This window comes from Watersipora subatra, chromosome 2 (genome assembly GCF_963576615.1).
Source record: "Watersipora subatra chromosome 2, tzWatSuba1.1, whole genome shotgun sequence".
NCBI classification, from domain to species: Eukaryota; Metazoa; Bryozoa; class Gymnolaemata; order Cheilostomatida; family Watersiporidae; genus Watersipora; species Watersipora subatra.
Genome location: NC_088709.1, coordinates 2,489,917 through 2,513,737, shown reverse-complemented (window position 1 = coordinate 2,513,737; position 23,821 = coordinate 2,489,917). Strand labels below are relative to the sequence as shown.

General features: G+C 36.0%; 1 protein-coding gene across 1 annotated transcript in view; it reads left to right on the top strand.

The window, feature by feature from the left end:
* Window positions 1-3,628: 3,628 nt before the first annotated feature.
* The window catches only part of LOC137386834 (neuroglian-like), a 47,248-nt gene continuing 27,055 nt past the window's right edge, over window positions 3,629-23,821 (top strand). The window contains exons 1-9 of the mRNA XM_068072997.1: window positions 3,629-3,679; window positions 9,616-9,696; window positions 10,204-10,312; window positions 12,516-12,703; window positions 15,845-16,024; window positions 16,997-17,116; window positions 18,905-19,013; window positions 19,211-19,382; window positions 20,476-20,629. Of these exons, the coding sequence (XP_067929098.1) occupies window positions 9,633-9,696; window positions 10,204-10,312; window positions 12,516-12,703; window positions 15,845-16,024; window positions 16,997-17,116; window positions 18,905-19,013; window positions 19,211-19,382; window positions 20,476-20,629 (1,096 nt within the window). The 5' untranslated portion in view covers window positions 3,629-3,679; window positions 9,616-9,632. The remainder of the gene's footprint in view (window positions 3,680-9,615; window positions 9,697-10,203; window positions 10,313-12,515; window positions 12,704-15,844; window positions 16,025-16,996; window positions 17,117-18,904; window positions 19,014-19,210; window positions 19,383-20,475; window positions 20,630-23,821) is intronic.

Below are 23,821 nucleotides of genomic sequence, written 5' to 3'. Positions count from 1 at the left end.
CCCTGAAGATGAGTTGCAAAATTCTAAAAAGATTTATCTGATATAAAGCTTAGTTTTATAGAACTCTTCCCAAGATGTTTAATGAGAGATATAAGACACATTCTAGTAAGATAGAATGCAGACACTGTAACAGTTCTTATAGTCAACTATTGAGGTTCAGTGTATATCGAGTCATTTTATTCTTTATATAAAAGAGCAGTTAGATAAATTTTAAATTAATATATTTTTGTATTAGTTCTGTTTGCAATCTTATAAATTAGGAAAGTTCATAGATTCAATCTTTCCTTAAACCCCATAAAACATTATTCTACAATTGAAATTTTCCTACAACTAATCGCATACTTACAGACAGGAGGAAATAACTCTTCCTTTATGCCTTTTTTATATTTTGAAAAGATCAAAAATCATCTGAGTATAACCTGAATAGCAATATGTTACTAGAGAACAAAATAATTAAACTCTCACACCACCTTGTTAAGACTTGATCTACTTAGACTGCTACTCACTAATCAGAATCAAGTTTTAAGTCTGGGCAGTTCCATTCTTTTCGGTTTTTTAGATCTATAAAGTCTGTTTCAAAGATTCTGGGTTTCAAAAGTGATAGGTTAGTATCCAAATCATTTTTTGGTTTGAAATAAAATCAGTTACAAGCAAATTTGATTAAAATCAAATCACCAGTTCGTCTCAGTTGATATGTAACAAGTCAAATTAAAACACTTGCCTAATGCCAACAAATCAAATGCTAAAACACTCAATAATGATTTGGAAACATTTGACAAACTATTGAGTTCATAAACATCTAAGAAGGAAAACAGATGTTCAACAAGTTAGGGTAAGTTACCATGATTATATTCTTCTTTACATTCTATCCGCTTATTGAACAATGATCCTGTATGTTGTACTGCGTACAGGTAATAGTAGCGCAGTAGATTGCCTATGAAATATTTCATGATTTTTATTCATGGAAATGTTGGGTATATTTCATGTTTTTTAATGTGAAGACAACAGATGACAAAGCAGGAATATTTAAAAAAAAATTACTGACATTGGTAGGAAGAAAATATTTTAAACTCTCATTTGATCACTTCGCTGTTCACATTACACTTCAGAAACTACAATTTAAAAAAAATTGATCCAGATAGAGAACTTTGCATTGGACGCAATATGAATCCACTTTTACTATACATTTTTTTATAAGAGCAGAGATTGTTGAGATAAACAACACATACCTAAAGAGCAAGCTTAGTGGGCAGTTGTTCTCGTATAAAAACATGAATGTCCAGTGAAAATGAGGACATCAAATAGTTAACTTAAGAGACATACTTTTCATACCATGACTATCTATGTACCTTTTCATGATCATTTAAAAAAAATATCTGCAGCTTGAAAATACCATTGACAGACTAGGGTAACTAACATTAGGTCGGGCATTAGATTTGCTGAGCGACTGGCATTGGTAATTACACACCATAGACCTATTAACTATACAGTATAGTTAATATATATAGTTAGTATAGTTAATAGGTCTATGTTACACACTAAACATTTGAACCATTCATTTATGTGTGACTTCAGTGTGGTACAGCTAAAGCATTCTAAACAAAGTGATTCTACTCAAGGTGCTTCATGCCCCTTCACTTTAAAACTTTGGAGTAAATACCCAAATTTGGTATTTACTCTCCACCCAAATTTAAAAGTGACTCCCGGAGCTTATTTTAACCAACCCGCAAATATCTTTGCGCATGATTAGTAGTGCATTGTTAGCAAAGTTGTTGGCCACCAAAAAAAGACTGAATAATGAGAAACCAAATTCACATCCAACATGATTCGTGTTGGGAATTCTCTCAGCTAAAGTTCATCGAGAAAGCTGTTTATAACTGACAGTACAAAATGTGTCATAAGAAATATTCCACTTCACTAATGTGAACTGGGAAGGAAACAAAAATACAAAAGGCAGCCTCAACAGAACGTATGAAACAAAGAAAGATGATTCCTTTGAATGATCAATGTCATCAAAGCCTTCTAGCTGAACAGCCAGCACAGCATCTGCTGTCTCATCCGATATCTTAAAAAACAGGTCAGCTTTCTAAGCGACCTTGTTACAGTTCACAGCAAGCTGCAACTGTATCAATGTATTTGAACAAAACACACAGCCCTGCATGCTGCTGTCTAGATGAAGATAAATCACTCTTTCATTTCCTGAACAGATGGAAAGTCATACAATTGAGGTTCCAGGAATCTCACACACTCGAACATCATGAATTAGTACTCTGTAATAAACTACACTAGTCTCACTGGCAGACTGAAATAGATCTTCAACCGACCAGGTCAGCATGGTCGGACTAGGGGAGAGTCACCAACGTTATACCCACATGACCCCAGACCAACAATGTATGTAGGTCTGGTTAGTGGTTGCCTGTGAATCTGTGTTGCCTACGGGCCTGTGTTGCCTACAGGCCAGTGTTGCCTACAGGTCTGTGTATAGAGATACGGATGGTGATGAAAGTATGAGCAGGATCCAAAGCCAAAGTCAGAGCAAGATTGATGATACCAATCTCCATTTACACTCACTGGTTCATGAAGATATTAAACATCCGTGCCATGCGAAAGATGCTATGTACAAAGTCCATTACATTTATACACTCAACATTTACCGATCATTATCTAGTTGCTCATATTCTGTAACGCGTACAAAATACTTACTTAATTTCAGTCAAGACTATGTAAATATTGTTAGGTACCAAGGTTCCATTACACTGCCATTCTTATATATGTTATCACATACTATTTAGCTATATTTTATTTACATACCTGGTCTGAAAACAGAGACTTTTACAATTTTTCTGATTATATTACAAAAAATGAGAGTTTACAATTACATGTACTGATAATTACACAAAGTCTAAGTTGTTCGAAATAACGTATGCACGTGCTTCCATTTTTCAAACTGATAAATGACCTTTCAAAGGATTGCTTGGAAAATGTTTATTAGTTATTTTGATTCGTTTATTTAATTCAAGTTATTTTTTTCCTTGAATCAAATCTTAAATCAATTTTGTATTTGCCTAAATCAAAGCAAATCTGAATCATTGAAAGAAATGCTTTTTAACTATTTGAGTATTCGAATACCATTGATTTGGACACAGCTTTTTGGTATCATAATCAGTGCTGACCTCTATATTTGTACTTATTACCGAGCACTATAAACGCTACTTGATATGCAGAGTTTACAAGGCTCATGAAACTAGCTATTGGTAGTTAAACGAGGTAGAGTCAATCGTCAACCTCTATACATGGATCACTTTTTGAAATTTGGAAGTGAATGCCCGAGGTAAAATTTTATAAGGAGTTGTCGTCTCATAAGTTCAGCCACCGAGCGAAGAAGACGTTTAAACAACTACCGTATGCATAGCTTTGAGCGTACGTATGATATGGTATTGTACGTTCGATGGTAATTCGACGCATTAAACAATTGGTAATGGTATTGTACGTTCGATGGTAATTCGACGCATTAAACAATTTACGTTCGAACGATAGTCTCTTTTAACCAATAGTATAGAGTTATCTCCCATCTCCATAGAGTTGCGCTCGTTCGTCTTCCATTGGTTCGTCTTCCATACAAAGACGATTGGGCTAGTTTCGTCACAACATGGAGTAAATTTTCTCGGGAAAGGCCAAGGTAGGTTATTGTATAAAACAGACGATAACTAATTGTTTTGAATATTGGCACCTTTTATGCCTAGCTTTAAACTGACTTTTCTCACAATGCTATTCAATTTTTTAAAGTACATAAAGTTGTGGTGGAGAAAAAAGTAAGTAGGTCAAAATGTCATTATTTGGTAATTGCAAATATTTTGTGTTGACTAAGTATGTCCTGTTAAAAAATCAAGCAACGGTGATGTACACGTATCGTTAAAGGCAGATGTGTAGCATAGTGCTATAAGTTGACTTGGTAGTACTTTTCAGTGAAGCCCCAACGTTTGTTCTTGCAGCAATCATGAACATATAATGTAGCTTCTCGCTCATTCATTGTTGTTGACGGGTGTTTTAATTGGATTTGTGAAGCGATGAACACTCCTTTTATTAATTTTTCGTTGCCTAGGGCATACTAACACTGTATATTATCTAACACTATGGAAATCTCTGCGAAAGATTTAAATGTTACGCATGTTTAGGTCGCTGTATGAATCAGAGGACGATACCATGCTTAAAAAAACTTGAATTTATACTTATAGCGTGGATGTAAATTAAAACATTTGTGTGATTACCTTGTTTAGTCTCAAAGCCTAAATATCTTCAGTTGTACAGTTGGTCATAGTAAACATGCAACATGTATATTCATCAGGCGCTATTTTTGTAGCACATATTTTAAGCTAAGGAAGTGGTTGTCATTAGCTGTGTCTTCGACGCGGGATGTCCTATTTGGACAGATTTTCATTAATGATATGCTTCGTGACATTTGCACCAACAAATATGTTTTATTTGTTCTGGTTTCCAAGAGTAACTTTACTTGTCTTCCTTTTGCTTATATTTAGACAGTAAACTGAAAAATCACATTTTGCTGATCACCATTTCGGTGTCATTGTTAAAAATTTGAGCCTTTACACTCTCGGTGTTGTCATTTAGTAATTGAATAGCAATGCGAGAAGTGTCAGCTCTTACTGACATATTTGTGAACGGAATTGAACAGCATACACCGTGACTTGGTGTTACATCACCACTAGTGCATGGTACATCACTACTACTGCATAGTACATGCACATTACTTACTACCAGTACATGTACATCTATATAAATTTTTCAAAGTTAATGTGTTTATGTATGTCTAGCTATAGCTATTAAAATTTTGGATTAAAAGCTCGCTGCTTGCTGTATTTAAACTCACGATGATTCCAACCGAAATCTTCCAGTCCACGCACTTAACCACTGAGTTATACAGACCTTATAAGTGTGTTGCACTTATCATATAGTGTATGCCGTACGCACATGCATACGATGCAGCAATGCATGCCAAATGTGCACTTTTGACAATTAACTAATGGGTCTATCCATAATCACCATTGTTACAATTAGAGCAGAAATTTATTTATAAAATATTGGTATTGGATAAACTTAAAAGTATTTAAGTTCACTGCAATGAAATCAATAATGGTATTAAAGCTACTGATTACAATATATATAGACAAGCCTTAACTTGAAATGTTTATTATTAGTTTCAAAGTATAAAATATAATAATATAATAGTAATAATGCATGACAAACATGATTAAGCTTAAATAACGTAAGATGAAACAATGAATATTGATCATATAATTGTGAGAATGTACTAACAAAATGTTTTAGATCATTCTGCATGCTCTAAATCTTCTGTAAAACAGTACTGACCTCTTAGAGAAAGTAGCACAAGACAGTGACTTGGCTATGTGATGAAATTCTACCCATGCTATATTTTTGTATTAACAACAAAAGTGTTTTTTGGCCTCACTCTTTAAAAAAAACTGTACTTCAGCTTCGAGGGCATCTACACTTTTTACCACTCCTACATAATGCCTAGAAGCTTTTTTTCCAGGCAGCAATGTTAGCACAAAATCACCTTCTTTCAATGTGCTTGCTAGTTGTTTGATGGGTTCGGAATTGCACTCACTTTCTGGATCACTAATTGCATGGTCATCAGGATCAAAAGTAAAAAGTTAAAACTTTTCAATGTCATACTTTTATTTTTCTATTTCTTTGTTTTATTTTATCTTTTCTCATCTCTAATGCCATTTTCCAAGAATGATAGTCCAACTGTCATTGCTAGTTTATGGACAGTCTGGCAACCTTTGCTTGGGCTGTTTAGAAGTGCTTGATCAATCTTTTTACAGCCTCATCTTCAAATTGTGGGTTGCCAAATTGGGAAGTGGTTGCAACAAAAAATGAATTGAAACTTTAATAACATTTTTTTTACAAAATACTTGAAACATTGACTTAAAACATCCATAGTGTACGCAGATGTAGTAAAGCATTAAATTTTTTGAAGAAAAAAATGAATGTACATACCTGGTAATTTTACTTTCAAAAGTTTTTTGCGATCTATGTATTGTTGAACTCTAATTCTTGCTTTTTCTCGAGTTTCCTCGAATTGATCTTCTGTAAGTTGAGCTCTTCTTTTTGTTCTACTCTTTTGATTCCGACTAGCTTGGACAGTCAAATATTGAGTCTATTGTTTTGAACATTGACGTATTTTGTTACGATATTTACGCATCTGCTCTGCTGACGGTGTCTTACCCATGTTGAAAACAGAAATGACCAGCAGACCTTCCACCTAACAATATTCTGTTTCAAGCACTTGTTACAAGTTACTCCTTTCCACCTAACAATATTCTGTTTCAAGCACTTGTTACAAGTTACTCCCATGAGTAGATTTGATTAAATTTTAAACTATTCTCAATATCGGAGTCACAAGTCTTAGTAATACATTTGTAAGGTAGCAACCGTTTGTTAGCTTGCTAGAAGAAGCTTGTTAAGTTCTCACAATGGCTTAAGTTTACAATATAATAAGTAACTCATACATGACAACATCAACAACACCACAAATTACTGTTAAATGTGAAATTCACTCAAATTAATCCTATAATCATATGAGTTGAGTGGTGTAACAATGGTGACAGTGTAACAGCGGTGACACAAATTTCGGAAATATGTGCAACTTTGAGCAAAACTGAAATTAGTTAAAGGTACAGCGTATAAAGTTAGCGTTGAAAACAAATTACTACTAATTTTGAACTAATAATACAAGTGTAGTAGAAACTTATTGATGTTTCCTGTCACCATTGTTTCTCAAAACATGGCAACTTATAAAAGAGCCCCACACCAATAGATCAGTGCACACAATACCAATTTATGCATTAACGAGCAGCAAAGCCATTGTGAAATCCATTACAATTAGATATTTGTGTTCAGAGTAATATGTATACCATGTACAAGCATCTCTATCTTGCCATTATGGCTATAAAGTATTTTGTGCAAATACACTAACTTTAGCAAACTATTAAAACATGATAGAGGAGCACTACCCCCACAATTAATTTCTATTTTAGGGTTTAGTATGCATACTTCATATGTGAAGCATTATTTTAATGAAATAACTGTTTTTAAATTTTGCCAAAAAATCCATTTATTTATGGATAGACCCTAATATTACCTTTTGCATTTGTCATTTATTTAAATTGTTGAAAAACTAATTTTCCGCTGCCATTACTTATGATTTTAATTTGTTAATTTCAAATGTGCTATTGCAATTGTGGGTTACACTTCTATTTCCGGTTTTTCATAAGATTTGATTGCTAAATCGGTAAATCGAAATATTTTTCACGTGGGCAGTTGTATTATCTCAAGTAGGAAGAGCTTCTACATTCTCTTTCTGTTTGGTCAGACAAAGCACCAGACAAAAACAGTATGATATCTCATTTTTACATTTGCTCCAGTATCGAGAGGTACCGGTATCGTCATACTCAAAGTTTTGATGGATAGCGTCTGCTGGAACAGTAGCCTAACCTTTTTTATACACACACACACACTTCTGTGCACGAATTGTTATTATTAATTCAACATATTCAGAATTTTTATTTTGTTTTCTCAGTCATATTAATTTTATCATTACCAAATCATCTTTTATTGTAATCGTAGTAAAACAGACTTAATTTAGCTATTACGTGCTAATTATTTCACATTTACATTTAAACACTTTTATAGAACTTTGTTTTATGTTGTTTCTTAATTTATTTGACCTGCACAAAACATTTTCCTCATATATGAAGTTTTAATGTTACAGTTTGAGAGAGTTTGAAAACCTTTACAGTTGTTTTATTTTATCTTTTAATTTGTTTAAACTGCGCAAAACACTTTTCTCATGATATGAAGTTTAAAAGTCAGAATGGTCACTGTTGTTATATAATATGTTAAATAAAACTATTTTTTATGAACGACTTTCATTACCCGGACAACGCTGGGCATTCATCTAGTTGCTACTATTACATAATACATGTATATTACATAATACATGTACATTACTATAAGTGCCTGTTCTATTACTACTAGTGCATGGTACATGTACGTTACTATAAGTGCCTGTTCTATTACTACTAGTGCATAGTACATGTACATTACTGTAAGTGTCTGTTCTATTACTACGAGTGCATAGTACATGTACATTACTATATGTGCCTGTTCTATTACTACTAGTGCATAGTACATGTACATTACTATAAGTGCCTGTTCTATTACTACTAGTGCATGGTACATGTACATTACTATAAGTGCCTGTTCTATTACTACTAGTGCATGGTACATGTACATTACTATAAGTGCCTGTTCTATTACTACTAGTGCATGGTACATGTACATTACTATAAGTGCCTGTTCTATTACTACTAGTGCATGGTACATGTACATTACTATAAGTGCCTGTTCTATTACTACTAGTACATGTACATTACTATAAGTGCCTGTTCTATTACTACTAGTGCATGGTACATGTACATTACTATAAGTGCCTGTTCTATTACTACTAGTGCATAGTACATGTACATTACTATAAGTGCCTGTTCTATTACTACGAGTGCATAGTACATGTACATTACTATAAGTGCCTGTTCTATTACTACTAGTGCGTGGTACGTGTACATTACTATAAGTGCCTGTTCTATTACTACTAGTGCATAGTACATGTACATTACTATAAGTGCCTGTTCTATTACTACTAGTGCATGGTACATATACATTACTATAAGTGCCTGTTCTATTACTACTAGTACATGTACATTACTATAAGTGCCTGTTCTATTACTACTAGTGCATGGTATGTGTACATTACTATAAGTGCCTGTTCTATTACTACTAGTGCATGGTACGTGAATAGTTTGTGCCAAGGTGTATTTAAGAATCCTCTAAAGTCATTCATCTTGTTTTCGCTGTCTCCTTGCATGAAAATTGAATAATCCCGTAGGTCTTGAGCTGATGAACTTACTTTCCATATTGGTTGAGTATACATTTGCTTACAGAAAGTGTTCTGCTGGCGTATTTTAATTTACTTTCAATATTGGTTGAGTATACATTTGCTTACAGAAAGTATTCTACTGGCGTATTTTAACTCAAATCCCCATCTTGTTAATGCCCGCCCCAATACTAATACTTTACAATGCATTTCTAAATTTTTGAATTTAGGATGTCTGATTAAGGTGCTTGAGATTATTGCACTGTGACAGTCTAAAACTGACACACAATGTCAGACATGCCCATAATTGAGTGTTGTAGTTCCTATATGCTCCATTAATTATATTGGAGCATATATATATATGCAGAAATCAAACCTTTTCTTTTTTCCTGACGGTTATGCTTCTGTGACTATATCAGGAAAAGAATATTAATTATGGACAGTCTCAGCATCAAATAGAAATACAATTTTATTTGAGCTGAGTTTTCATGAAGCAAAAATGTTTTGTATGGTCTTGCTTGTTGAAAATGGTGAATTGAAAACCAGTTTGATTCTCATGTATGTTTTTTATTTTCATTCCTTTTTATAGCCTAAGCTACGCACGAAAACCATCTCTTCACGCAATGTTGATTATTCTTTAGATTCTCTGCCACAGAAGATGAAATATTTACTTTCCATTACATTTCTGGTGCTCCTATGCAGTCTATACAAGTCAGTAGAAGGTGAGTATGCTTTTCTATCTTGGCTAGAAATTTTGCCTCACGTCTCTATAAAAATAGCTTTGCTACATTTATCATTCATCTTCTTGCTAATCTATAGGTGTGTATTTAGACTTACAGTACATATGTACCACATGTACTTACAGTACACATGTACCATATGTACTTACAGTACAAGTGTACAATATGTACTTACAGTACACGTGTACCATATGTACTTACAGTACACATATACAATATGTACTTACAATACACGTGTACCATGTGTACTTACAGTACACATGTACCATATGTACTTACAGTACACATGTACCATGTGTACGTACAGTATACACATGTACTATATGTACTTACAGTACACAAGTACTATATGTACTTACAGTACACATGTACCATATGTACTTACAGTGCACATGTACCATATGTACTGTAAGTACTGCACTAGAGTATTGCTTGCTGTAAATGTCATAAGACTTTTAACCAGATAACTGTATTGTATTTTTATGACAGCTACACATCCACCAGAGTTCACTCTTGAGCCATCAAAAAGGCAAATAGTCTATGATGTCAGTGACACATTGACATTACCCTGGGTCGCCTCATGTGACCCGAATTGTTCGTAAGTATTAGCTTCAACTCTGATTTTAGTTATGGAAATGTTTTGGTGGCTAATAACTACCACCATTAATTACTGTATGAAATGTACACTCACCAGCTAACGTGTCCCTTGTTGAGCTACCTATTGCAAGAATCTTACAAGGTGGAGATATGTGTGGGCATAAAAGTATTCTTGTTGTAAATCACTAGTGTTACATGCTACAAATTTTTGTCGTATTTTTCATCTTCATGGCATGGAAATGGTTTTAAATGTTGCATATTCAATTCTTTGAAGCAATTGAGACCCCCCGATTCAAAGGGGGTATTTTTGAAAGCATCATATCAACAATGAAGTGCTGCGTATGATGTAAACATCAATATTTGTACTATTGCACAAATCTTTGTGATCGAAGGTTGGATTTTCATCGTCTTCATTGGTGACTTCCCTACAGCATCCCTACACAGCTCAGTTTTTAATGCACGTGTTTTAAAAATATTTTAAAACATGTATATGTTAAAGTGTCAAAACATGAATATTTATAAATTTTAAAACACATTTTAAAATGTCGAATCATGGGGGAAATTTTCTTTCAAATTCAGAGTTATTTTCTAACGGATGCTCTGTTCTCAGAAGAGTTAGTTATCACAATGCTCGACCTAGTGGCTGCGTTAAACATTTTTTAAAGATAGATGGCCAAAGAGAAAATCATGTCTGCATACAACTAGCCTGTCTTGACAAACTGTTGTTTTTGCGGAGTTGTCCCCCGGCGAGCGAAGCGAGCAAAACAACAGCTTGTCACAATACGCACTGCACCTGATGCATCAGCTGCACTGAAATGGAGTTGTTCTCTTCCGTCTATGCGGCTTGGCTGCAATGTTGTCGGTCGCTCCACTGGTAATCATAACAGATTTAGCCCAAAAGTTTATGTAGAAAAAATAAGATAAAAACGTTTAACCAGAGACCAGTCTCTATGGTAAACTTTAGTAGAACTTACGGGGAGTTGTGTGACCACTCCTGCGTATCATGTAAATACGTCCTCCTCATTCCTACGATCAAAACCACAACTGCGAAACTCAAAAATTCGCAGCATGTAACACTACTGAATGTTAGGCATGACCGGTTGTTACTTATTAGTTAGTTTTCTATTTTAATAACATAATATTATTATTTTTACTATTTTTGTTTGTTCCCTGCAAGTCAGACTTATAATCATGGTTATTAACAAAAATGGCCTGCGGTTTTCAGCAAAACTGCCTTATAAACTAAAGAGTAGTAGTGCATGACTTTTCCTTTCTCCTGTCTACTGTATATACCCATCATTCCACTCCCCTACCAATAGTGTATATATACCCATCATTCCACTCCCCTACCAATGGTGTATATATACTCATCATTCCACTCCCTACCAATAGTGTCTATATACTCATCATTCCACTCCCCTACCAATGGTGTCTATATACCCATCATTCCACTCCCCTACCAATAGTGTATATATACCCATCATTCCACTCCCCTACCAATAGTGTCTATATACTCATCATTCCACTCCCCTACCAATGGTGTCTATATACCCATCATTCCACTCCCTACTAATAGTGTATATATACTCATCATTCCACTCCCCTACCAATAGTGTATATATACTCATCATTCCACTCCCCTACCAATAGTGTATATATACTCATCATTCCACTCCCCTACCAATAGTGTATATATACCCATCATTCCACTCCCCTACTAATAGTGTATATATACTCATCATTCCACTCCCCTACTAATGGTGTCTATATACTCATCATTCCACTCCCCTACCAATAGTGTATATATACTCATCATTCCACTCCCCTACCAATAGTGTATATATACCCATCATTCCACTCCCTACCAATAGTGTATATATACCCATCATTCCACTCCCTACCAATAGTGTCTATATACTCATCATTCCACTCCCCTACCAATAATGTATATATACTCATCATTCCACTCCCTACTAATAGTGTCTATATACTCATCATTCCACTCCCCTACCAATGGTGTCTATATACCCATCATTCCACTCCCCTACCAATAGTGTATATATACTCATCATTCCACTCCCTACCAATGGATAGTGTCTACATAATGTTTCAACCAGTCTTTTGAATGTGAACTAGAAGTACAGCATCTGATTACCGCCTGTGCTTGTGCCATTGGCCTTTAGACATGCTTTTGTACATTGTAGCTATTCGTGGGAATTTAATGGCAAGCCATTTGACCCGGCTGGTACAGATAACAGGGTTGTAAACTCTGTTGGCCTTGGAACACTAGTTTTCGCAAGTCCGGAGAGCCAGTTCTCAGGCTTCTACAAATGCTTCGCCAGGAATGACTTCGGTCTCGCTGTCTCAGACACGGTACAGATCATCAATGCAAGTAAGCCTTTGTATAACTTGTCATTTATCATGTGTATGGTATATGTGTATCATTCCGCTCTCTATACTGCTTTTAATGACCAAGGGACGGATGTTGGGCTTTTCATAATATGTCTCAGATGACGTGTTTTATTCTTTTGAAACAACATACAGTCAAACATGGATAACTCGTCCACGGATAGCTCGAAAAAATGGTTAATTCGAACATTTCCTTTGGTCCGTTCCCACGTAATGATAAATTGCTATAGATAACTCGAATTCAACACTGTTAATTCGAACTGTTTTTTTGCCCAACAGCTACCGAAACGGTTGTTTTCGCTTTAGAAAATCACTTTATTCAAAGCCATAGAGGTAAACTTCATCTTTTCGTAATTCATAAGCGTCGTTATTACCACCATCGGCAAAATATTTTTGTCAACGACTTTTCTAAAAGTTTGGTGAAATTTGATTTATACAGCGATACGATGAATAGCACGGGCTAACCGGGTCACGCGCGCAAGAATTTTCGCCACGCACATACAAGACAAAAATCGCATGTTGTTTTGTATGTGCGTGGCGAAAATCCTTGAGTGCGTGACTCGGCTAGCCCGTGATGAATAGTTTTCCGACGTTGATTCCGTGTTGAATTAACGTCGGAATGTTGAATGTTTAAAACGTCTTAAAAAATGTTGTAATTAAACGTATACGTTGTCTGAGCTACAAAAACTATTCATTGTTTGACCTAAACGCAGAATACGTGTGTACATTCAATAAGTATCTATTAAAAAAGCGTGAGTGATATAGAATGTACCGTAAAACCTCGTAAAACTTCTAATTGAACTGCCTCGGAGTGTTGCTCTTAACGAATCCCAGGTAAAGTAAAGTAATCTGCATAAACTTCAAGAAAAAACGGCAAAATTGATCGTGGGTAAAACCCCAAAAGAAAAAAATGTCTTTTCTTTTGAGCATTTCAACAACGATCAAGTTTTGCCAATGTCAATCTGAAAAACGTCCTGGCAATAACATCACCTCAAACAACAAACCAATCTCAAGTGATAGAAAAATCTCTATACTTTTTCATGAAAACGTTTTAAACTTTACATTAGAAGCATTTAAATTGAAACAAGCCATTTGTGCTTTTGATTTATATTATAGTTTGTATATGTACATGTATCTACTAATAAATAAGTAAATATATGGACTTGTGACAGTGCTCTGATAACTTGAATGCTCTGATAATTCGAACACTTTTGCTCGGTCCCTTGAAGTTCGAGTTATCCATGTTTGACTGTACTTGAGAATCAATAATGTCGCATTTTCATTCAAATCACATGGATTACTCATCTGACAGAAATTTCCTTATCATCAGCTGAAAGTCACCAAGCGCTGTCTTGACCTAGCAAAACTTGACGTTAATTTGATCACAGTCATTATGTTGTTTTTAGACATATTGACCAACTATATATATATATATATATATATATATATATATATATATATATATATATATATATATATATATATATATATATACATATATATATATATATAAGTACAAAGATGGAAAAAGTTTTTAGCAACAGTTTATGACTAAAAGTTTCATACTGCATGCAGTAATCATCAGATGCCAAGGAGATGCCTGAGTAATCATCAGGAGCATCTGATGATTACTGCATGCAGTATGAAACTTTTAGTCATAAACTGTTGCTAAAAACTTTTTCCATCTTTGTACTTATACAGGCTCGGTGCACCACTTTGAGCACTATATCAGTGAAGTCTCAACCATTATCTGTATGTATATATATATATATATATACAGTCAAACATGGATAACTCGTCCACGGATAGCTCGAACACATGGTTAATTCGAACATTTCCTTTGGTCCGTTCCCACGTAATGATAAATTGCTATAGATAACTCGAACACAACACTGTTAATTTGAACTGTTTTTTTGCCCAACGGCTACCGAAACGGTTGTTATCGCTTTAGAAAATCACTTTATTCAAAGCCATAGAGGTAAACTTCATCTTTTCGTAATTCATAAGCGTCGTTATTACCACCATTGGCAAAATATTTTTGTCAACGACTTTTCTAAAAGTTTGGTGAAATTTGATTTATGCTGCGATACGATGAATAGCACGGGCTAGCCGGGTCACGCGCGCAAGGATTTTCGCCACGCACATACAAAACAAAAATCGCATGTTGTTTTGTATGTGCGTGGCGAAAATCCTTGAGTGCGTGACCCGGCTAGCCCGTGATGAATAGTTTTCCGACGTTGATTCCGTGTTGAATCAACGTCGGAATGTTGAATGTTTAAAACGTCTTAAAAAATGTTGTAATTAAACGTATACGTTGTCTGAGCTACAAAAAACTATTCATCGTTTGACCTAAACACAGAATACGTGTGTACATTCAATAAGTATCTATTAAAAAAGCGTGAGTGATATAGAATGTACCGTAAAACCTCGTAAAACTTCTAATTGAACTGCCTCGGAGTGTTGCTCTTAACGAATCCTAGGTAAAGTAAGGTAATCTTTGCATAAACTTCAAGAAAAAACGGCAAAATTCATTGTGGGTAAAACCCCAAAAAGAAAAAAATGTCTTCTTTTGAGCATTTCAACAACGATCAAGTTTTGCCAATGTCAATCTGAAAAATGTCCTGGCAATAACATCACCTCAAACAACAAACCAATCTCAAGTGATAGAAAAATCTCTATACTTTTTCATGAAAACGTTTTAAACTTTACATTAGAAGCATTTAATTTGAAACAAGCCATTTGTGCTTTTGATTTATATTATAGTTTGCATATGTACATGTATCTACTAATAAATAAGTAAATATATGGACTTGTGACAGTGCTCTGATAACTTGAACGCTCTGATAATTCGAACACTTTTGCTCGGTCCCTTGAAGTTCGAGTTATCCATGTTTGACTGTATATATATATGAATCTCAAAGTCTGTGTGTAATTCAGTATGTCCATCTGTAGCTATTAAAATATTGAAATGGGTGATCCGTATCGCAGAAGATTTGATCTCGGAACTTCTCATTTGCCAGGCAAATGCCTTACCAATGTAGCCACGCGGGATTGATGGATTCATTGGGCGATATATGTCGCTTCTGTTTTTGACTCAATTGTCAGGCTAGTCAGTTTTCTGCAGGTTTAGGGAAATTTCCTGAAGCGACGTACCCGGAGATTTTCAGGATCGCTGGTCAACCACTTCGTATAATTTGCAACAGACCAGAAAGCTTTCCTCTGGCAACCATATATTGGGTGAAGGAAGACAGCTCTGGTGGTGCTCAGATTGACCAGAATGACAGGGTGACCATGGATCCTGATGGTAAGTTTTCATCATTTCCATCGTCTTTCTATCACTGACCCTTCATATCCATATCACGGGCCTTTCAGCTCCCTTTTCACCTCTCCGTCACATTCCCATTTCTTCTCTGTCTCCTCCCCGTCACCCCTCCATCATCTCTCCGTCACCTCCCTATTACCTCTCCTGCACTTCCCTATCGCCTCTCTGTCGCCTCTCCATCGCCTCTTTATCATCTCTCTTATATCTCTCTGTCACCTCCCTATCGCCTCTCCGTTGCCTCCCCGGGGCTCTCCGTCACCTCTCCATCGCCTCTCTGTCACCTCTCCATTGCCTCTCTGTCACCTCCTCATCATGACGGTATACTTTGTAATACATTGAGAGCATACTGAGTATCATTAAAAATTAAATACAGTTGATGTTATTGCACCAAATGGCCATGGTGTTTTTTTTCCTTCAAGTTCTTGATAGTGAAAGTGATGGACGGTCTGTGTTGGTCTCCTATTATTCTATCAGCGGTTTTTTCTGTAATAGCATCCTGTCTAAAGAGTAATGATTCCTGCCAGGCATAGCAGAAGAAAACAAGATCATTGTGAGTCATTGTGATGACCTTCACCTTGAGAGTTTTTGTGCTGAATTTGCTGTTATATGGGAGTGGTTTAACGCTAAGACTAGGCAGTCATAAGAAGTAACCAACATTATTTTGTGAAGGTATCAGTAAACAGCAATGTAATCTGAGCAGAATTTTAAGAGTATCTTTGGTGAACCAGGCTTTATGCCTGTTCTAAGGTTTATAGACCAACTAATATTATGTGACTAGAACGGTTTCATAGTGTTTTGTCATTACATGGAAAGCTCGATGGATCATCTGCTAGTTTGTTGCACCACATTAGGGTTGTTTTAGCATCTCGTAGCATGTGGAGCAGTTTGGTTTTAACAAAGTGACAACCCTGGCAGGTTTGTAAAGGCAAAACTGTTTATTTTTGTTCTATTCAGGTGGCCTCAACTTTGCGTATGTCCAGCAGTCAGACGACGGGAACTATTACTGTGTAGCCTACAATGAGATCCTTAGGACTGAGTCAGCGTCTAACCCTCACAAGTTGAGAGTCAGCGGATGTGAGTGCTTTTTTTATCACTAAGAATTAAGGAAGGGGCTTGCTTTAAGTCATTGGCGTATACCATGAAACCTCTATTTGAATTTTTGGTTGAACGGCACCTTTATTCGATCGCCACCTCTATTTGACCGCCACTTCTATTTCACCACCACCGATATTTGACCGCCACCTTTATTTGATCACCGCCTCTATTTGGCTGCCACCTCTATTTGAACGCCACCTCTATTTAACCGCCACAACTCTAGGAAAAGGGTTGAAAAATAGAGCGTCACCCTTTAATTGAATGCCACTTCCGTTTGACTGCCACTGACATTCTTTGATATTTACGAACCCGTAATAGCGAGTCATCAGGAGAAAAATTCCCACAAAATCGTGCTAATAATGACTCGGTTAAATCAATAACAATTAATTCTTTCGTCGCTTCTGTTTGTATCGAAGTCCATTTACCAACTCCAAAGCTTGTCAGTTTTTTGTTAAAACTTTGTAAACGGCATAGAAATAATTAATAACTGTATCAGGCTAATAGTAGTTACTTGTTTAATGTTGTTTTGATACTTCAAGGTATATGAAAAAATGGTTTAAATTTATGATGGGATATGAATGGCTAGTTTTAGGCTAAAAGTTGTGCTTAGCGCTCGTGGGGCTAAAGGTTTATTATTATTTGTGGTGAAATGCATTGCGTAAAAGTTTTTTCTGCTAAAACAAGTTGTTTGGACGCTAATATCGACTAGTTCAGCAAAAACAGAGCACACTGTGCTCAGTTTGTTCAGAGTGTTCAGAGGACACTGTGCAAGATATTGAACAGTTAAAAGATGAAATCAGTTCTAAGGAAAGTAACAATCAGACCACAACTGGCAGAGCAAACGATGCAAATATTTTGGTTCAAAAATTTTAATTTTTGTTTCTGCGTGTATTACAAGTGTGGTTTTCTTATGCCGCTTGTTCTTGAATATCTATTTTTAGCATTTGGTAGATTGTTATTATTATATAACTTATAAATTTGCAGATTTATAGCATATTATTTGATAGCAGCATCCTTACAGTTTTCTTAACTCGGTTTACAATAGATCGACTCTCATAACTCCTCTTCTATTACGCATAAAAAGCTAGTTTTGGCTGAAAACTGTAGCAAAAATATCGATGAGTGCAATGAGCTTGTATGTAACATTGTTAAATATAGTTATAAAATACAAATATCCTTTCAAATTTAGAATAAAATAAAAAATTGAAAGCTTCATCAAATTGCAAAGCGGGGCAATGGCTATAATATCATTGCAGGTTAATTGCAAGCAATAGATATAAATTGTTAGAAATATTTCGTGGTTTCCCAATGTATATTAATTTAAATATTTACTACGAGTTGGAGATAAGTTAGCAGATTTCTTGCATCCAAAATGGTTAATGTCGCTCCGCCCGAAGGAGAGTGCAAAAATGGCGAAGTTCGCTTCACTCGTAAAAGAGCTAAATTCATCTTGACAAAATTCTGACGAGCGATTTGAAAAATACAACGCCAGCCTCCATTCGAATGCCATCTCTCTTTGGCCGCCACCACAGGGCAGGGTTGAACAATAGAGCGCCATAGCGTACAAACAGGGTTTACGGTAGCCGCATGCTTGAAGTATTCTGGTTATGGAGGTAGAGAGATGGGTAGGGTTTGCCCCCTACCGCTCTGCAGATCTGCTGATAGACCACGGTTAAAGCATCGATTGTTTCCCTTTTTATCTGTAATACTTTTACATGTATAATCTACTAGCTGAATACCTGCTAATAAATCAAGATACTATTTCAGCTGCTGGTGAGTCACAGTCGCCACCTTCTAAAGCTAATTGGATTGCTCGGACCTCGGAGACATTCATGAGAGGCCAAAATGCAAGCATAAAGTGTATATACGCCGGCAAGTAAGCATGCCATACCATTATCTGTATATAGCAATGTCTGTATATACATGTGTTTGTATATGTATATATGTGTGTAGATAGCTGTATATATATTATATATATTTTTTATATACATTTTATATATAGTTGTATGTATGATAATATGTTGGTGTTGTGAAGGTATTTGTTTGGATCAATAAAGCATGTATGTCACGCAGGCCGGTGCCCGGTGTAATATGGAAACGGACAGACGACAAGGAGCTCTCTCTTCGTGCTACAAGAAGAAGCTTTGGGCTCGAGCTCTTCTTTCATGGAATTGAGTACGAGGATGCAGGAAGTTATGAATGCGATGGATATAACTCGGCTCAGCCTACTCCCCTCAAGACTACGGTTAGACAGATCACATTCTCCTCTATGCATATTCTCTAATGATCATCAGTTGCAGTGTGTACCAATGCTATGGCCCCTTACAGTGCCTCGCGTTGCGCGTTCACAACTCGAGTTGTACAACTCGAGTTGTGAACACGCAACGCGACTTTTCAAAAGTAAGGTGCAATATATCGGTATTACGGTAGCATAACCGTAGATCTAGTTATATTCACAATGGTACATCAATAGGCACCCGTTAGCTAATAGAAATTAAACTGTATGTACTGTAAAACTAGAGCTAATAGCGAATTATGCTAAGCCGAGTTTGCAACTCGAGTTGCACAACTCGAGTTGTGCAGCTCGAGTTGTACAACTTGAGTTATATTTACCAACTCGAGTTGTGTAAAAATAACTCGAGTTGTACAACTCGAGTTACACAACTCAAGTTCATCAAAAATCCAGGCCGAGTTCTTTCAACAGCAACTCGAGTTCAACAGCTCGGCTTGAGAACATCTCATCATTTTATTTTCTCTAGCAATATTTTCTATATGGAATTTATTTTGGTGCATCATTAAATGCCGTTGAAATAATTTCTATGTTCATTTTTGGTGTTCATTCAGTTTCTTGTCAGGTTCTAGAGAGATAGCTCTTTTTCATTTGAAAAAGAAGTGGCCTACCTCCTACATAGATTGCTTTTAGTTTGCTTTTACATTCTACAATTATTTTTGTCTCGTTTTATTTATAGAAATAAATATGCGCAAATATCGCCAACACATATATAATTTAAATGTGTCTATATATTTAAACTATTATTATTAAATTTCTGTAAATGTTCTGTAATTGAGACACCCCAATTACTCACTTTGCTTTTTTACAAACCCGTGTTAGTTTTGCGTATAACACAACTCGAGTTAATCATAAACCCAGGCCGAGTTGTACAATTCGGCAACTCGAGTTGGACAACACGGCAACTCGAGTTGTGAACGCGCAACGCGAGGCACTGTAAGGCGCCATACAATGCGCTTACTTTCACTCTTACACTAGCCTTCCATGAACAGCATCTGAGCTTTATATAATGTGCTTGACACTTGACCCGGTGTACGTGTCTTAACAGGTGCTTGTAACTGTCAATGGAGCGGTGACGTGGGTAAGGGAGCCCGTGTCTGTTACAAAGGGTGAGAATGAAACAGTGACATTTGAATGTCTAGGTGAAGGGGCGCCTCGACCTAATCCACCAAAATGGTACATCAACTGGGAGCAAGTCACAAGTGAGTGGTTGCTGTTATAGTGACTGACTGGTACTCTACCCGATTAATAACAAGTTTATGAGTATCTGTTCCTAATATGGTCGTTGCATCGGTCTTCTTATCTAGTCAACAGCCAAGGTCCTTGTAGCTGCCTAAATTTCTTCTACAGAACAAGAGTTTGTCAGCAGTTTCAACATAACCTTATTGATGACAACATCTAGTACAAGCTTTAGACCAACTGCCTTGATATCTCCAGATGTCGACCGCATTTCATTTGTTACATTTAGTTAAACTAATGACAATAGAATTTGACTAGCTTTATACAGTGCACCCTCGCCATACGATGTTAGTCTATTCGAGAGTTGGCATTGTATAGCTTTATACAGTGCACCCTCGCCATACGATGTTAGTCTATTCGAGAGTTGGCATTGTATAGCTTTATACAGTGCACCCTCGCCATACGATGTTAGTCTATTCGAGAGTTGGCATTGTATAGCTTTATACAGTGCACCCTCGCCATACGATGTTAGTCTATTCGAGAGTTGGCATTGTATAGCTTTATACAGTGCACCCTCGCCATACGATGTTAGTCTATTCGAGAGTTGGCATTGTATAGCTTTATACAGTGCACCCTCGCCATACGATGTTAGTCTATTCGAGAGTTGGCATTGTATAGCTTTATACAGTGCACCCTCGCCATACGATGTTAGTCTATTCGAGAGTTGGCATTGTATAGCTTTATACAGTGCACCCTCGCCATACGATGTTAGTCTATTCGAGAGTTGGCATTGTATAGCTTTATACAGTGCACCCTCGCCATACGATGTTAGTCTATTCGAGAGTTGGCATTGTATAGCTTTATACAGTGCACCCTCGCCATACGATGTTAGTCTATTCGAGAGTTGGCATTGTATAGCTTTATACAGTGCACCCTCGCCATACGATGTTAGTCTATTCGAGAGTTGGCATTGTATAGCTTTATACAGTGCACCCTCGCCATACGATGTTAGTCTATTCGAGAGTTGGCATTGTATAGCTTTATACAGTGCACCCTCGCCATACGATGTTAGTCTATTCGAGAGTTGGCATTGTATAGCTTTATACAGTGCACCCTCGCCATACGATGTTAGTCTATTCGAGAGTTGGCATTGTATAGCTTTATACAGTGCACCCTCGCCATACGATGTTAGTCTATTCGAGAGTTGGCATTGTATAGCTTTATACAGTGCACCCTCGCCATACGATGTTAGTCTATTCGAGAGTTGGCATTGTATAGCTTTATACAGTGCACCCTCGCCATACGATGTTAGTCTATTCGAGAGTTGGCATTGTATAGCTTTATACAGTGCACCCTCGCCATACGATGTTAGTCTATTCGAGAGTTGGCATTGTATAGCTTTATACAGTGCACCCTCGCCATACGATGTTAGTCTATTCGAGAGTTGGCATTGTATAGCGAAAACGTTGTATAGAAACTCATAATCTATATATATAGATCTCAAAGCTTTTCTGTATCTGTGCTGGTGTGTACTACGGTATGTCCAGCTATAGCCATCTGTATCTGTGCTGGTGTGTACTACGGTATGTCCAGCTATAGCTTTTCTGTATCTGTGCTGGTGTGTACTACGGTATGTCCAGCTATAGCCATCTGTATCTGTGCTGGTGTGTACTACGGTATGTCCAGCTATAGCCATCTGTATCTGTGCTGGTGTGTACTACGGTATGTCCAGCTATAGCCATCTGTATCTGTGCTGGTGTGTACTACGGTATGTCCAGCTATAGCTTTTCTGTATCTGTGCTGGTGTGTACTACGGTATGTCCAGCTATAGCCATTAAAATTTAGGAATGAAATATTATTGCATGCTGTATTTGAACGGTGATTGCAACCGCAAGTTTTAAACCATGCATTTAACAACTTAGCTATACAGTCCTGACAGCTATACAGTCGCTGTATTACACTTTGCATTTGCCATTTTTAAAATTGTTTAAAAACTATTTTTTTGTTACAATTTCCTATTTTTTTAATTTGTGATTTCAAATGTGCCGCTACACTTCTATTTCCGGTTTTTCATAAGATTTGATTGCTAAATCGGTAAAGGGAAATATTCTTCACATGGGCAGTTGTATTATCTCAAGTAGGAATAGCCTCTATATTCTCTCTCTGTTTGGTCAGACAAAGCACCAGACAAAGACAGTCCGATATCTCATTTTTACATTTGTTCCAGTATCGAGAGGTACCGGTATCTTCGTATTCAAAGTTTTGATGAATAGCATCTGCTGGAACAGTAACCCTTTTTATACACCCTTTTTACTTCTATGCAAGAATTGCTATTATTAATTCAACATACTCAGAATTTTTATTTTGTTTTCCTAGTTCGTATTAATTGTATCATAACCGAATCATCTTTTATTGTAATCGTAGCAAAACAGACTAAATTTATCTATTACTCCCTAATTATTTTACATTTACATTTAAACACTTTTATAGTTGTTTTATTTTTTTCTTAATTTATTTCAACTGCACAAAACACTTTTTTCATGATATGAAGTTTGAAAGTTAGAATGGTAATTGTTGTTATATATTAAATGAAAAATAAATTTTCTATTCAAAAACTTTTAATACCTGGTAAAATACTAATTATATAGTGCAAACATCCCCTGGTAAAAATCATCAAAATTTTATATACGTACTGTACATATTAAAAATTAGTAACAAAATAGTATGTTAACCTTAGTAATTATAGTTACCTACCATAACTTTAGTGTATTAAGTTGTTTGGATCTGCAAGAAAATGTAACATTACAATCTGCTATGTGCAGTATGTACCGTCGGGGGTTCTTGCCTTTGAGGCAGACGTATAACATAAACTTTGAATTTAACTTAAATGAATTTAGCTTACTAAACACACATACTTGAAGCTATATTTTAGTATGTATTTTTAACTATTTTACTGAACGTCAACATTCCTTCAACTTTATCACCTAATTGTTTCCGGCTTCATTTTCACTATAACTTTTAGCTGACCTGATTAAAATCTTTTTTAACCCAAGTCACCAAGAAAGCTTGAGCGATGCTGCTCTCAAAATAATTTGTTTAATATGTAATAAAGTGGTCTAAAAGATTAACTTGTTAGCAAAAATTCCTTTAGCCTAATTAAAAGAAGGCTAAAGGAAACTGTCTGATCGCTGACCTATGTTCAAAGAAATCGCAAT